Source organism: Podarcis melisellensis (assembly GCF_964234715.1).
Source record: "Podarcis melisellensis genome assembly, chromosome: Z".
Lineage (NCBI taxonomy): Eukaryota > Metazoa > Chordata > Lepidosauria > Squamata > Lacertidae > Podarcis > Podarcis melisellensis.
Genome location: NC_138547.1, coordinates 3,043,604 through 3,059,633, shown reverse-complemented (window position 1 = coordinate 3,059,633; position 16,030 = coordinate 3,043,604). Strand labels below are relative to the sequence as shown.

The 16,030-nt window shown below is 48.9% G+C and overlaps 1 protein-coding gene across 1 annotated transcript; it reads right to left on the bottom strand.

Annotated features, from left to right (window-relative positions):
* Positions 1 to 335: 335 nt before the first annotated feature.
* SAPCD2 (suppressor APC domain containing 2) lies at positions 336 to 12,771 on the bottom strand. Its single transcript, XM_081896594.1, has 6 exons — positions 12,252 to 12,771; positions 9,066 to 9,217; positions 4,909 to 5,055; positions 3,924 to 4,019; positions 1,741 to 1,863; positions 336 to 739 (listed from the first exon to the last, which is right to left on the bottom strand). The coding sequence occupies exons 1-6, from the start codon at positions 12,712 to 12,714 to the stop codon at positions 611 to 613; spliced, it is 1,110 nt and encodes a 369-aa protein (XP_081752720.1). The 5' UTR covers positions 12,715 to 12,771; the 3' UTR covers positions 336 to 610.
* Between the last annotated feature and the right edge of the window lie 3,259 nt (positions 12,772 to 16,030).

Below are 16,030 nucleotides of genomic sequence, written 5' to 3'. Positions count from 1 at the left end.
TATCCCAGGCCCCCTTGGCGGGGTGCCCCACACAAACACCCTGGGGTGTGTGTGAATGCATACATTCTGCCGCTGGGTCCAGCATGGAGTACATGCCGTTCCCCCAATGTGGAATGCTTGTCAATGAGTTGCAGATATCCTAAAGATAATCGAGTTGCAGATATCCTAAAGATAAATAACATTAATCTCCTTTCTCACGTCAAGGAAGAGACTTCTAACCATGGGAAACGGGTCGGACCATCAATACTGGAGTGAAAGCCCCAATTCCCCATCCACACTCAGTGGAATGGCGCCGTAGGGCAGGAGTTAAAATAAAAACACCAAACACCACAGCAGCTAATCCAAATCTGGATCCTGGAATGGGTTGGGCTGGAGCAATGCCGGCCTTCACATCAACGCTCCTTTGCCCAACCGTCAGGAGAGTAAATTGCACCCAATGTCATGATTTCAGGCCTTGGCCACAAGGTAAAAGGGATCCAAGGCCAGATGGTGCAGGGGTGAGGGCAAGGTGCAAGTCGCCACCTTGTTTGCGGCTGCACAGGATCCTGCCAGATGCTTGCAGCCAGGGCTGGTGGCTCCCTTGAGCCCTGCACAATGTCCACAGATGGTCTTAGATGAAGGTGGAGTCCAGCAGGTTGCTTTCGTGGTGGCTGTGGGCACGCGCTTCAAACAGCTGCTTGATCAGAGCAGACTTCTCCAGCTCCAGCTGGGTGATCCGCTCACTTTTGTCTGTCACCTCCTGCAGGGTAAAGGCAGAGTTAAGGCCACCACATGGCTGGGGACAGGTGAAATCTGTAATAACTGAATGGGCCAGGGATGTGGGGCACAATATTATGATGGTGGACTGGGAGAAATTGTGGGAAAAAGGAATTAAATTCACAACATGTAGTGTATTAAGAGAAAATTTGATGAAAATGATGTGTAGATGGTACTTAACACCAGTGAAGTTAGCAAAAATGTATCATACTCATGATAATAAATGCTGGAAATGTAAGGAAAAAGAAGGAACCTTTTACCACATGTGGTGGACGTGCCCCAAGCTAAAAGACGTCTGGGAAAGGATTTATAATGAATTGAAAAAAGTGTTGAAAAACACATTTATTAAAAAACCAGAAGCCTTTTTACTTGGTATAGTGGGGGGTGAAATCTCCAAAAGGGATATTACTGCTTTTCTGTATGCCACAACAGCTGCAAGAATATTACTAGCGAAGAATTGGACAAAACCAGATTTACCAACTATCGAAAATGGCAGATGACGATGATGGACTATATGAAACTTGCCGAACTGACTGGGAGACTCCGAGACCAGAGAGAAGAGACGGTGGAAGAAGCTTGGAAGAAGTTTAAAGAATATTTGAAAAAAAATGTTAATATTTAAATCTTAGAATAGCTTTGGAAGTTGATATAGGCTGTAGGGTTAGAAGTAGAAGAAAGTGTATTTTAAAATAGTATTTATGGTAAAAGTAAGTGTGATAAAAAATGGTTATAAATTATGATATAGGTTGCTAAAGATGAGGTAAAATGAAAATCAGATAGGGGGGACTTGGGGAAGCTCACCTAACAATGTTTAGGGGGGGAAATGAGAAGATAATAATTTGTTTGTATTGTTTGTTTTTTTCTGTTTGTGTTGTTTATTTGTGTTATAAAATGAATAAAAAAATTTGAAGGGGAAGAAAACATGGCTGGGGACAGGTGGGCTGGCAGTGACTCAAACGGACTGGCACTTAATAGCAGACTCACCATGGTGAGCAGACGGTTCTGCTCCTTCAACATGTTGAAGGCCTGCTGAGATCCGACGAGAGGAGGGGAGGTCGTGAGCGCAGAGGGTGGAGCATGCCCCATTGCAAAACTGGGGTTCAGTGGCTAGAGACAAAGAAAAGTGGTTTGTTCCAGGGCTGCATGTGCTTTACACTCTCTCTCAAAAAGACAAACCACCAACCATTTTCTTAATGCACTTCATCCCTCATTCTCACACACAAGAAAGTCTATAAGCGACTCCTTGATCTGTCAAGGATTACTTAGATGTGATTCCTGCATTGTAGAGGGTTGGACTACATGTCCTCTTGGGTACCTCCCAACTGTACAATTCTATGACTGACACCTGACCAAAGGACTCCTGACCATTAGGTCCAGTTGTGGCCGAATCTGGGGTTGCGGTGCTCATCTCGCTTTACTGGCTGAGGGAACCGGCGTATAGCTTCCGGGTCTTGTGGCCAGCAGGACTAAGCTGCTTCTGGCGAACCAGAGCAGCGCACGGAAACACCATTTACCTTCCCGCTGGAGTGGTACCTATTTATCTACTTGCATTTCATGCTTTCGGACTGCTAGGTTGGCAGGAGCAGGGACCGAGCAATGGGAGCGCATCCTGTCGTGGGGATTCGAACCGCCAACCTCCTGATCAGCAATTCCTAGGCTCTGTGGTTTAACCCAAGCGCCACCCGTGTCTAACTAACACAGAGCACAGTTAAACTGTGGAACTCCCTCCCACAAGAGGCAGTGATGGCTGTCAACCTAGATGGCTTTAAAAGAGGATTGGACAAATGCATGGATGAGACTGAGCTATCGATGGCTACTAACCATGGCAGCTATGCTTTGCTTCCACAGTCACTGGAAGCCACAGGGCCAAGAGGGTGCTCTTATGCCTGGGTCCAGATTGAGGGTTCCCACAACAGAAAAGGCCCTCTCCTTTGTTGTCACCCAGTGGGGAGCACTCTGAATGCCCCCAGTGATGTTTGCTAGAGCATTAAACCGCCAATGAATTTGGGATGTGGAACTGCAATGCCACGTGAGCGAGATGAATAAACCCCCAGCAATAAAAGTTATGGGAGAGGATTTACCCCAGCAAATTATTTGTCATTTACCCTCGCTAGATTCAACGTGCTGCCATCTGCCTTATTGCAGGGCAGATTCAAGGGTAAACCATACATGGAACGAGTCTGTCCCTGTGGCTTGATGGAGGTAGAAACTGTCTCTCATGTCTTGTTACGTGCAGTGGCGTAGCGTGGGTTGTCAGCACCCGGGGCAAGGCAAGTAATTTGCGCCCCCTAACCCATGGATTTGCACCCCCTAACCCGTGGATTTGCGCCCCCTAACCCGTGGATTTGTGCCCCCTAACCCTAACCCCCAGATGTTGCGCCCGGTGTGGCCGGCCCCCCCTGCACCCCCCACGCTACGCCACTGGTTACGTGGCCGTTTCTACAGGGATATATACTTGGTATTTATCACTCCTGTTATACAAAAATCTCCAAATGGGTTCAATGTCTAAAACTCCTGGTAGAGGACAAGGATCTGGAGATTACGCTAAGGGTGGCCAAATTCTGTGCGACTGCCATAAAACTTATTTATTATTTCACTAATTCAACTTAAAAGGTGAAACTAGTGTATGAGATTGACTCATGAACATGCAAAGTGAGATGTGCTTCTACTTCTCAGAGGTCCAATCTTGCTCTATTTGCAGTCCTTGTTTTGCTGATTTCCTTGAATATTCTAATTTTCTGAGATGGTTAATTTGGGGTTTTCATAAGCTGTACGCCGTGATCATTGCAATGATAACAAATCAAGGCTTGACATATCTCGCTGTGCATGTCACGAGTCAATCTCATATATTAGTTTCACCTTTCAAGTTGTATTACGGAAATAAAGGAACTTTTCCATGATATTGTAATTTTTTGAGTTTCACCTGTATACAGTACCACCAACGGTTCAGGACCTACTCTCGGACAGGAATGATCAAATTACCTTAATAGTGGCTGAATTTTTGAGTGCTGTCCATGTAGAAATACTGGTGTTCAGAAGCATTGCGGCCTCAGAGTATGAAGGCAGAGTATAGCCCTCATGGTTAGTAGCCTCTGCTAGCCCACTCAGGACCTAACAATTCCCACCACTCCCACTTCCTTGGCCCTTGTCTGTACCGCAGCTCTCACCTTTGCTGAAAGAGACAATAGCTCACTGAGGTAGTGATTCAGCGCTTGCAGTTTGAGCAGGAGATGGTGGCTCTGAGTGCCATCTGCGAACAAGTCCTGTGTGAGACAAAGCCGGGGGGGGGGGATGGGGGGGGAGAAATCAATATAAGAGAGCAGCCAGGCCAGCTGTCAATCCACAGGAGCACTCCACCATAGCTCCTTCATGCCTGCAGCCAGCACCCCCAGATAGATAATAATAATAACAATAATAATAATAATAATAATTTATTTATACCCCGCCCTTTCCCGTTCAGAAAACTCAGGGCGGCTAACAACAAACTTAAAACACTTAATTATAAAAGCAGTAGAAAATACAGTAGAAAAACATAAATAACAATAAAATTCAAAAATCAATTTAGGGGAAGTAAGCATTAGATAATCCCCAGGGCTAGCTGGCTGAATTGGTCCTACTTGGTCCGGCGAGGAGGCCAGGGGAGAATTTGCTGTGGGGTCCCAGAGCGGGTGATCTTCATAAAAGGAAAGGGCGGGGGGAGAAGGGAAATAAAAGATCAGGCTGAATTCAAATTGAAGGCCAGGCGGAATAGCTCTGTCTTACAGGCCCGACGGAAGGAGGTTAAATCCTGAAGGGCCCTGGTCTCATGGGACAGAGCATTCCACCAGGTTGGAGCCATCACTGAGAAGGCCCTGGGGGAGGATAGTCTGACTTCCTTAGAGCCTGGGACCTCTAAACTATGGTTATCCATGGACCTTAAGGTCCTCTGCGGGGCAGACCAGGAGAGGCGGCCCCATAGATACGAGGGCCCTAAGCCACAAAGGGAAATGCAAAAAAGGATACACCGACTCATCATCAGGAAGAATTTTCTGACGATAAGAGCTGTGTGACCATTCCACACGGTTCTGGAAGTTGTGCTCTCCTTCCTTGGAGAGCAAGCGAGGAAACTCGCTTAAAAAAACAAAAACAACCCAGCAGCAACCTGTTACTCACGATGTGCACTCTGCCACTGCTCAGCTGCTTCTGGCGTTCCTGGAGAGCATGGATCTGCTGGTGGTACCATTCGCGCACCTTCTCCACCAACTCCACCCCTTGCAGCAGTAAGTCCTTCTCTTTCTCCAGCTCCTTCAGCTGCTTCAGCTGCCAAGACACAAACCCCAGGCGCAGTCAGGGAGTCCTTGCGCACAAAAAAGGCCACCATAGTAGGACTGGCGGGGAGGGGGGAGGAAACATCCTGTACATAGTCCCTACTGGGTGTGACCTTGGGCCAGTCACTGCCTCTCAGCCTAACCTACCTCACAGGTTTGTCGCGGGGATTAAATGAGATGGGATGAACCACAATACAATACAACAATCTTTATTGTCATTGTCCCATACAGAACCACAAAACTGAAAAAATCTACATCAGACTTTCAAAAACCAACAAGCCTGCTATCCCAGCCTGGTTAACCCCCCTAAAAACTCTGATACCCCATAATTAAATACACCCACAGAGACTACCTTAAAAGGTAAAGGGACCCCTGACCATTAGGTCCAGTCGTGACTGACTCTGGGGTTGTGGCGCTCATCTCGCTTTATTGGCTGAGGGAGCCGGCGTACAGCTTCCGAGTCGTGTGGCCAGCATGACTAAGCCACTTCTGGCGAACTAGAGTAGCGCACGGAAACGCCGTTTACCTTCCCGCCGGAGTGGTACCTATTTATCTACTTGCACTTTGACGTGCTTTTGAACGGCTAGGTTGGCAGGAGCAGGAACCGAGCAACGGGAGCTCACCCATCGTGGGGATTCAAACCACCAACCTTCCGATCGGCAAGTCCTGGGCTCTGTGGTTTAACCCACAGTGCAACCCACATCCCTTACACTGCGTTTAAAACCAAAATCGCATTTGGATAGAAACTGTTTCTTAGGCGGCTAGTCCTAGTCCACGCATGCTGCCTTGAGCTCCTTGGAGAAAAAGCTGGGATATAAATGCATTAAAATAAAAATTAATTTAAAGGGGTTCATCTCCGATTTCTCTTTCCCCTCTTATTCCTGTTTCAGAATAATGTCTGAAGTGGACTCTAAGCTACACATCTCAGAACTTGCTAACAAGTCTTGGTTTGCTGCTTCTGGGGGTTTTCCTGCACCAGCAAGCACCCCACAGTGACCCCTAGCCTTTTCATGTTTTCTTTTCCACACTGAGTTTCCATTCTGGAGGAAAGAGAAATGCAACAACACACAAACAGCAGCCGCCACTCAATCAAGTCCCATCTTTTTCAGCTAAAAACTCTGTGGGGCCATGGGTTCCACATTTCACAGCCCCTACTCTTGGCTTCCAATCATGTTCCAAAGACTCAAGTTGAGCAGAGCCTGTGTCTAGCGCAGGAAAACCATACCTCCAAACTTGCTCTAAAGTGCTTTTCTCCCAACACTCACTGCCACCTGCCTTCCACATATTCAGCTTGAAACAAATTTACAAACATGAGGACTACAAGCTTGATTTTTAAATGAAAACAGGAAAGCCGCCTTCCTCCTGCCCCATGAAGTGCTGTATTGAACACTGTGCTGCTCTTTTCCCTCACATCGCATGCATGCATACACCATGATATCTAGCAGCCTTTATTTTTAGAGGTTACCTACACCCTTTGCCAATGTAGATGCTGTAATCCTAAACACCTGGAGGGTGTCATTCCGCAGTCCTTCAGGAGAGGTAGACCACACCCTTCTGCCAGCAGGACTTTCCAGGTTCAATTTCTGGATGAAGAAGATCTAGTGGAAATTGATGGCAAAGCCTGGAACCCTGGAAAGCCGGTGCCAGCAAGGACACCCAGAGCATGCCTTGCATGCAAGAGACTGCAGTTTCAGATCTGCTGCCAGTCAGTGTAGGCAGTACTGAGGTAGGTGGACCAACAGCATGACTGGGAATAAGGCAGCCTCCTGCGTTCCTGATCCTTTATCAATAAACCGCCTCCCTCCCTCCTTCTGCCATCCTGTCCCCCAAATCCAGAACCGATACCAGAAATCCCTCAAGGCAGCAACCCCAGATTACGATGATTTTCAAATTATTTGCATGCACCTAGGGCGAAGGACCCGCCTTCCCAAACCCACGTGAGGCAGGACATACCCACAGGAAAAAGTCCAGAGCTTTGGGACTGTGGAGGCTGCTGGCCAGAGGCACGACGAGGGTGCTGTACGCAGCCAGAGCCCTCATCCAGCTTGGTCAGCCACCGGCAGCAGAATGGCCTCCTCGGGTGGAGGTGGGGGTGATTGCCATGGCGACGGGGGGGGAGGGGGGTAGAAAAGGCCAGCATCCCCAAAGCTGGCAAGGGAGCATCGAGCCTGCAGCTGATCGAAGGTTCCCCCGGGGGATGGAAGGGAAGAGAAGATGGGGGCAGGGAAGGAGAACCAGCCACCTAAACAAGCCAGCGAGCGAAGCTGTCTCCCCCCACCCTCACCCAATCAGCCTAGCTGCAATGAGCTATGAGGGACCCCACGAGGGAGATCAATGCTGATCAGAGCAAGGGATGTGTAATGTATGCCTCCTGCTCCTTGGAAGCAAACAGGCAGCCATTAAACACGCAGGAGGCGCTCTCCAGATGGGGCGATTTGATGGAAGAGGGGTGAGAGGGCACCCCCCTCAGAATCTGGGGCAGAGACAGGTCTCCAATCTTATTTTCATTCCCAGCCCTCCTCATGGGGTCAATATTGCCCCCTTTTAAAATCCACACATGTATTCAACTAGAGAGCAAAGAGAGATTTGAACAGAAAACCCTATAACTGAAATTATCTCCCACTCCAGTTTATATGTCAGCCCCAAACAAATCCTTAGTTCAAAAGCCACAATTCTCCAGTGGAAGAGAGTTCCACAGATCTGAGGCTGCCATGAGGTTTGTTGACCAGGGGGCTCAGCATACCAGTGAGAAGGACAAGGCTTTATGCCCAAAGGTTGGAGTGGCAGGAGGGGGGGGGACCTTTTGCAGCCAGCAGCCTCATTATCTTTCTGCAGTAGATTTCGTTCTCGCCAGGCAGCACAGCTATCTCTAATTGAAGTCAGCAGTAAGATAAAAACCAGGCCGCCTCAAGCCATTTAGGACTTTATATGCTTGCACTAAATTTTGAATTGGGTCTGGTAGCTCACCGGAAGCAAACACGGTACTTTCGGGACCAGTTACGCACAGTGCCATCAGGCTGGCCAATTTACCAGCCTAGCAACTGCATTTTGCACAAGCTGCAGCTTCTGGACTGTCTTCAAAGGGAGCCCAGCATACAGCACTGTGCAGTAGTCCAGACAGGAGCGGTCAGGCTATCCCATCCCTAAGCCGGGCACAAGCACTCCTAGTCAAAGATACCACTTGAGACTCTAGGGACAAGATGGAATCCAACAGCATTCTCAGACTGTGAATGTGTTCTTCCAGGGTGCTGCAACCCTTCCCAGAACAGGCCACGTGCCTAATGTCAGGACATAGGAACCTCCCACCTACAGCACTTCCATCTTATCAGGATTCAGTCTCAATGTACTGGCCCCCATCCAGTAAGTCACTGCTTCCAGCGTTTTCAGAGCTCCTCCAGTTGACAAGAGCAAGCTGGCAGTAATCACATCATGCAAACTGGAGTTGCCAAAAACACAACCTTCACAGACATGGCAGAGTGTCAGGCCTAACAAGCAGAGCATCTCATTCCCGGTAGGTCCTGCCCCCTGGATCAGTTGCCATGTCTGAAAATCCCTCCCTTCCCACAGCCTTCTGAGTCCCTTCCTCTCAGGGGCTTCCCCCCAGCAATCTGAGATTGCACCTGTGTGCAGCGAACCTCTGCTCTGCCCTTTTCATGTCTCTTCTGGTTCTAGGAGACCAGAGCGGTGGGGAGTTTGTCACAGCAGTAGGGGGAGACCCCCTGGCTTCTTCACCCACCTGAGTTCTTAGCTTCCCTCCTCTCCAGCCTCTGCTTCTAGACTTCCCTCTGCCACAGACTCTCCCTGCTCACTAAACCCTGCTACCTCTTCAGCTTCCAACACCTTCTACTCCCAGTCTCCTTCTGCTTGTCTCTGCGACCACTCGTCATTGTCCCACTAACAATCTCCAGCCCCTGAGCCTTCCTTCCATGGGAGTTTCCCAGCTGGTGCCTCCCACCATACTTCTGCGTCCAACCAATGCGTGACAAGAAAGGGCTCTCTTACCATGCTGTAGTCCACACCGTTGGTGATGGTGTGTCTTCTGTGCTCACCACGGCCTCTTGGCTGCCTCCGCACTTCTGCAACCAGCTTGGAGGTGCTCTCATACTGAGCCTGCCCTGCCAGTTTTCGGATACCACCGCTACCACTTTTTGTTGCTGTAGATTGGAGAGAAGGGGAAGTGGTTCAATTAAAGCCATCCTGGGTCTCCCCTCCCCCGCTCCCCAGACCAGGAGGAGAGAAGGGGGAATTAGGGTTCCCTCAAACCTTCTCTAAAATTTAGGAAAGTATGCCTGCAACCCTATAGCTACTTTTTTATCATTTATTTCTCTCTATACAGTGGTACCTCGGGTTAAGAACTTAATTTGTTCTGGAGATCCATTCTTAACCTGAAACTGTTCTCAACCTGAAGCACCACTTTAGCTAATGGGGCCTCCCACTGCTGCTGCACCACCGCTGCACGAGTTCTGTTCTCATCCTGAAGCAAAGTTCTTAACCTGAAGCACTATTTCTGGGTTGGCAGTGTGTGTAACCTGAAGCGTATGTAACCCAAGGTACCACTGTACTGTATTTTCCAACAGTATGGCCACAGTAGCCACAGCATGAGGATAGAGCAGCAGGCAGGTGAGGAAGGGATGCAGGTGGCAGGCAGCCTAGGTGAGCAGCTGAAATAGGTGCAATGCTTAAAGGAGGTGCTACAGAGAGCAGTTTGGTAAATGTGTGGGGAGGGGGCTTAGGCTGCAAACCCATACCCACTAACCCAGGGGTCAGCAAACTTTTTCAGCAGGGGGCCAGTCCATTGTCGCTCGGACTTTGTGGGGGGCCGGACTATATTTTGAAGGAAAAAAATGAATGAATTCCTATGCCCCACAAGTAACCCAGAGATGCATTTTAAATAAAAGGACACATTCTACTCACGTAAAAACACCAGGCAAGCCCCACAAATACAGTGGTGCCTCGCAAGACGAAATTAATTCGTTCCACGAATTTTTTCGTCTAGCGAATTTTTCGTCTTGCGAAGCACGAAATCCCATAGGAATGCATTGAAAATCAATTAATGCGTTCCTATGGTCAAAAAAAGTCCAAACAAAGCCAAATTTGGTACAACAAGAGTTTATTAAGTGCTCTTTAAAGTCACACATACTGTAAAGAGCATTTCAAAATTCAAACCCAGAATTTTTTTTTAAAAACTGCAGAGTGGCCCAATGGTCACAGAAAATCATAAAAATGCAGGGGAAAAAACACAAGCTTCCAGATTCTTGCAAACCCCTCCCCAACTGTTCCCCCAGCCACCCAGCACACAGAAATTCAAATCCAGAATTTTTTTAAAAAACAGCAGAATGGCCCAATGGTCACAGAAAATCATAAAAATGCAGAAAAAACCCACAAGCTTCCACATTCTTGCAAACCCCTCCCCAACTGTTCCCCCGGCCACCCAGCACACAGAAATTCAAATCCAGAATTTTTTGTAAAAAAACAGCAGAGTGGCCCAATGGTCACAGAAAATCATAAAAATGCAGAAAAAACCCACAAGCTTCCACATTCTTGCAAACCCCTCCCCAACTGTTCCCCCAGCCACCCAGCACACAGAAATTCAAATCCAGAATTTTTTGTAAAAAAACAGCAGAGTGGCCCAATGGTCACAGAAAATCATAAAAATGCAGAAAAAAACACACAAGCTTCCAGATTCTTGCAAACCCCTCCCCAACACCAAGTCCTTGAATTCCAAACACCCCAACCCAAAATCCACCACCCCCCCAAAAAGTTTTAAAAGCTTAACTTACTAAATGGCTGCAAAAGAAGTTTTGGAAAAGCTTCAAAAATCACCAAAGTCTTTAAAAACCTCAAAAAAGGCTACTATGTACACTGCGTTCTATGAGTTGCTCCTCAAAGTCAAGTCGCAACTGTATTAATGGTGTTAAGAAAAAGGAAACAAACTTGCAAGACGTTTTCGTCTTGCGAAGCAAGCCCATAGGGAAATTCGTCTTGCGAAGCAGCTCAAAAAACGGAAAACCCTTTCGTCTAGCGAGTTTTTCGTCTTGCGAGGCATTCGTCTTGCGGGGCACCACTGTAACCCGGAGAGGCATTTTAAATAAATGGGCACATTCTACATTTTACATACACACTTGATTCCCGGACCCTCCACGGGCCACATTGAGAAGGCGATTGGGCCGGATCTGGCCCCCGGGCCTTAGTTTGCCTACCCATGCACTAACCTCAAAGTAGCCCACTTTTGGGCCAATCACTATCTCTCTGCCTAGCTCACCTCACAGGGCTTTTGTGAAGATAAAATGAAGGTAGACTGTGCCTTAGGCTCCAGGAAATGCATTTCTCAGTAGGCAAGAAGCACAGGGTTGTGCAGTAAGGCTGCGATCCACCAAAAAAGTATACTAGCAGGTAAGTGTCATTGGACCCATGTATACATTCTGCAAGGTAAGCATGCATTACCGTGGTACCTCGGGTTACACACGCTTCAGGTTACAGACTCCGCTAACCCAGAAATATTACCTCGGGTTAAGAACTTTGCTTCAGGATGAGAACAGAAATCGTGCTCCGGCGGTGGCAGGAGGCCCCATTAGCTAAAGTGGTGCTTCAGGTTAAGAACAGTTTCAGGTTAAGACCGGATTTCTGGAACGAATTAAGTACTTAACCCGAGGTACCACTGTATCTTCCTTTATTAATCTACATTCTTATCCCATCTTTCCTCTACGGAGCCCAAAGTGGCACACGGAACTCTCCCTTCTACCTCAACCCTACCCTCCTCACAACAGCCCTGCAAGGTACGCTAGGCTGAGATATCGCGCCCACCACAGAGTCACCCATAGCCAACTGGGCATTTGAACTGGGCTCTTCTCCATGGCCCGTCTGTTACCACCTCAAGACCCACACCGGCTCTCTGTTAGGGCAGTAACTCAACGTGAAGAGGGAAAGGGATTCTTCACATGCTCAGAGGCACTTCTGTGCCCGCGAATTAAAAGTCATGGGTTCTCAGTCTTTGCGGGGAGGGCGAGACCCTTTAGCCCAGTGGCGTAGCGTGGGTTGTCAGCACCCGGGGCAAGGCAAGTAATTTGTGTCCCCTAACCCGTGGATTTGCGCCCCCTAACCCTAACCCCCAGATGTTGCGCCCGGTGCGGCCAGCCCCCCTGCACCCCCCCCCACGCTACGCCACTGCTTTAGCCTCCTGCGCCTCACCTGCTCTCTTGCATTCCGCCGGCGCGCTGGCGATCTTCTCCTGGGACCGATAGGCGCACTCGCTGGCGCCGCGTCCGGACCCCCTCTCCGCTTCTCCTCTGCTTTTCGGAGCAGGGGCGCCAGGGCGCCCGGTGCCTTTGTTCGCGGGGCCCGGTGAGGTGCCTCCTTTGTCTGGGCTGAGGAGCGAGGATCTCAAGCCCAGCACGAACCGCTCGAAGGTGAGGTAGCCGCTGGCCGGGGCGGCTCGCCGCAGCCCTTCCAAGACGCCGCGGGGCAACTCCCCAGCTTCGCTCCCTTGCTGCAGCCACCGGGACTCGATCTCCCGCAAGTGCACGTATCCTCGACGGCGGTCGTCCAAGATGTCGAAGAGGGTCCGCAGGCTGTGCAAGAAAGCCTGAGGCAGACCCTCGGTAGCGCTGCCGCCGGGCTGCGAGCGCCCATCACTTCCGCGCTCATTCGCCATCGCTGCTCCCGAAATTGCTACACAAAGTTCCGAAGGAACACAAAAGTTATCTTCCGAACGTTCCAAAGAGTTGGCTGGGACTCCGGTCTGTGACGTCAGCGACACTAGCACCAAATCTTCCCGCTCATTGGCCGGCGGCTCAGCGCCCTGGAAGGGAATTGGCTGAGGCGCTTCGCGAGCTGGTTTGATTTCTTCGCCTCCACGCGTTCGATGCCCCCCCCCCGTCCTCAAGCAGCTTTAAAACGATACTTTTCTCCCTTTTTCTACATTCTCTACAAAGAAGCAGAAATGGCCCCTTAGCTCCCCCAGGACTAGCCCCGGCTGAGTGATCGGGACACTCAGACGCATGGCTTAAGAAACCTCTCCTGCTCCCAATGCTCAAAGCGGCTGCTAACAGATCATTTAAAAATACTGACTTACGTATCAAACATTTAAGAATCAGATGCATAGAACAAGCACATCATAAAGCATAAAAATTGCTAAATGTGTTCATACAAGAAGAATGAAAAGAACAAGCCCTGCCATACAAATGAGGGTCCCAGAGTTCTCTCTGCAAAAGGGGATGGATAGATGTTGCGCCACTGCTGGGTGGGAAAGGGCTCTCAAAGTACCTAAAGAAGAGCCTACTGGATCAAGCCAGTGGCCCATCTAGCCCACATCCTGTTCTCACAATAGCGGATCAGACGCCTGTGGGAAACCTGCAATCTGAATCGAACACAACAAGAGCCCTCAGTCCCTATGGCCTCCAGCACTGGTATTCTGAAGCGTTGCTGCCTCCAGCTGTGCAGTCTGAGCATAGTTGTTATGGCTAGCAGCCACTGATAAGCCTCTCCTCCTCCATGAATGTGTCCAACTCACTTTTAAAGCCATTCAGGTTGGAGGCCATTACTATCACTTGGGTGAATGAGTTCTGGAGTATATCTATGTGTGAAGAAATACTTTTATCTGTGCTAAACCTTCCAACATTCAGCTTCATTGGATATCCACAAGAGAGAGTGAGAAAAACCTTTTTTATTTCCACTTTCTCCACACTATGCATAATTTTATATGCCTCTTTCACACCACCTCTTACTTGCCTTTTGTCGGATCAAAGAAGTCCCTAGCGCTCCTACATTTCCTCATTGGGGAGTCACTCCACCCGCTTGACAATTTCGGCTGCCCTTTTCTGACCGTTTCCCAACTCTACAATACAGTGGTACCTCGGGTTACATACGCTTCAGGTTACAGACGCTTCAGGTTACAGACTCCACTAACCCAGAAATACTACCTCAGGTTAAGAACTTTGCTTCAGGATGAGAACAGAAATCGTGCTCTGGCGGTGCGGCGGCAGCGGGAGGCCCCACTAGCTAAAGTGGTGCTTCAGGTTAAGAATGTTGGTGTTGTTTAGTCATGTCCGACTCTTCATGACCCCCTGGACCAGAGCACGCCAGGCACTCCTGTCTTCCACTGCCTCCTGCAGTTTGGTCAAACTCATGCTGGTAGCTTCGAGAACACTATCTAGCCATCTCGTCCTCTATCGTCCCCTTCTCCTTGTGCCCTCCATCTTTCCCAGCATCCAGGGAGTCTTCTCTTCTCATGAGGTGGCCAAAGTCTTGGAGCCTCAGCTTAAAGGATCTGTCCTTCCAGTGAGCTGATTTCCTTCAGAATGGAGAGGTTTGATCTTCTTGCAGTCCATGGGACTCTCAAGAGTCTCCTCCAGCACCAGAATTCAAAAGCATCAATTCTTCGGCGATCAGCCTTCTTTATGGTCCAGCTCTCACTTCCATACATCACTAATGGGAAAACCAATAGTTTCGGGTTAAGAACAGACCTCCAGAAGGAATTAAGTTCTTAACCTGAGGTGCCACTAGTATTCTTTTTGCAGTCCACTAGGCAAATGGGGCCCTGTCCCACCAACGTCAATCCAGGGGAAGACCCTGGCTACCACCTTCCTCCTCCCTGATCTCAGTGTGGCCCTTGCAGAACTCAGCAGGAAGCAAAATGGTTTGAAAAGCAGACTTTGGCTATACCTGCCATTGGTTCTAGCCCACCTACTGTTGACCTCCTCCCTTATACCTTTCCAATTTCAATGTATGGTAGCCATTACTGGACACTCTTCCCCTGGCTGTCCAATTCCACTGGGTTGGTGGTTGCATTGGTTCTAGAAAATGGTGGAGGTGGGGGGTAATTACAGAAAAAAAACACAGCTGTGGAATTTTTTCTACCCCTCTCCCTCCTCATCACTCTTAATGAGGCACCATGCAGTTGTGTAAGCTCCTCAAGGGACCTGGTTTTCGTTTTGCCTCTGTTGACTCCTGCAAAACAATTTATCTCCTACATTGATGCTGCTGTATAAACAATAATTACCATTTGTAATAATTATTCTGTTAAGCCCTTTTAAAATGGGGGGGGGGGTATTGGGTTTGTGTGTGTGTGTGTTTTAATGATGTATTTTGTGGTTTTGTATTCTGATTTTATTCTGTGAATGGCCCAGAGACCTCTAGGTATAGATAGGGTGGTATATAAATTTAATAAATAATTTAAAATAATAAAATTATTTTTATTAGGTTACTGAACTAACTTTCTGCCAGTGCAATCAAACAGCAACTTACAATTCAACAGGCACATAAGAAGAGCCTGTTCAGGCAAGTCAATGGCCGATTTAGTCCAGCATCCTGTTCTCACAGTGGCCAACCAGATGCCCCACTGCAAAATCCTCAAGCAGGATCTGAACCAGTGTTTAAAATTCCCCATGCACCAGGTGCATTTTGCTACTGGTTTTGCGACTATGTTGAGATTTCTGGGCATCATGTTGTTGACCACAGTTTAAAAACCTCCGTCTTAGTCTAGGGTTACCAGACATCCCTGGTTCCCGGGGACAGTCCCCAGATCTGCAAATCTGTTCCTGGGAAATGTGGCAGTGGCAGCCTCAGCAGCCCGGAGCCAGCCTGTTAGTATAGTTGGCTCTGGCTGGCTTCAGGAGCTGCTCACTGCTGTGGCGCCCACCATTTTTCCTCTCTGGAAGTCCCCATATGATGTGTCTTGTGCGCAACCCATCATACAGGGACTTCCGGAGAGGAAAAATGGCGGGCGGCACGGCAGGAAGGAGCTCCTGAAGCCAGCCAGAACCAACTGCCAGAGCCAACTGCACTACCAGGCTGGCTCCAGACTGCTGACTGCCAAAGGGGAAATGGGGACGTCTGGTGGTACGGATCTCCTGCCCCCTTCCCCCTTTGTTTTGACTGATCATGGGAGGCTTGGGAGTTGCGGGCGGATGGCCATTGCCCAGTTTTTTTAAAAAAAACTCTGCGCATTTATGTTTCACAGGGTGCAAAAG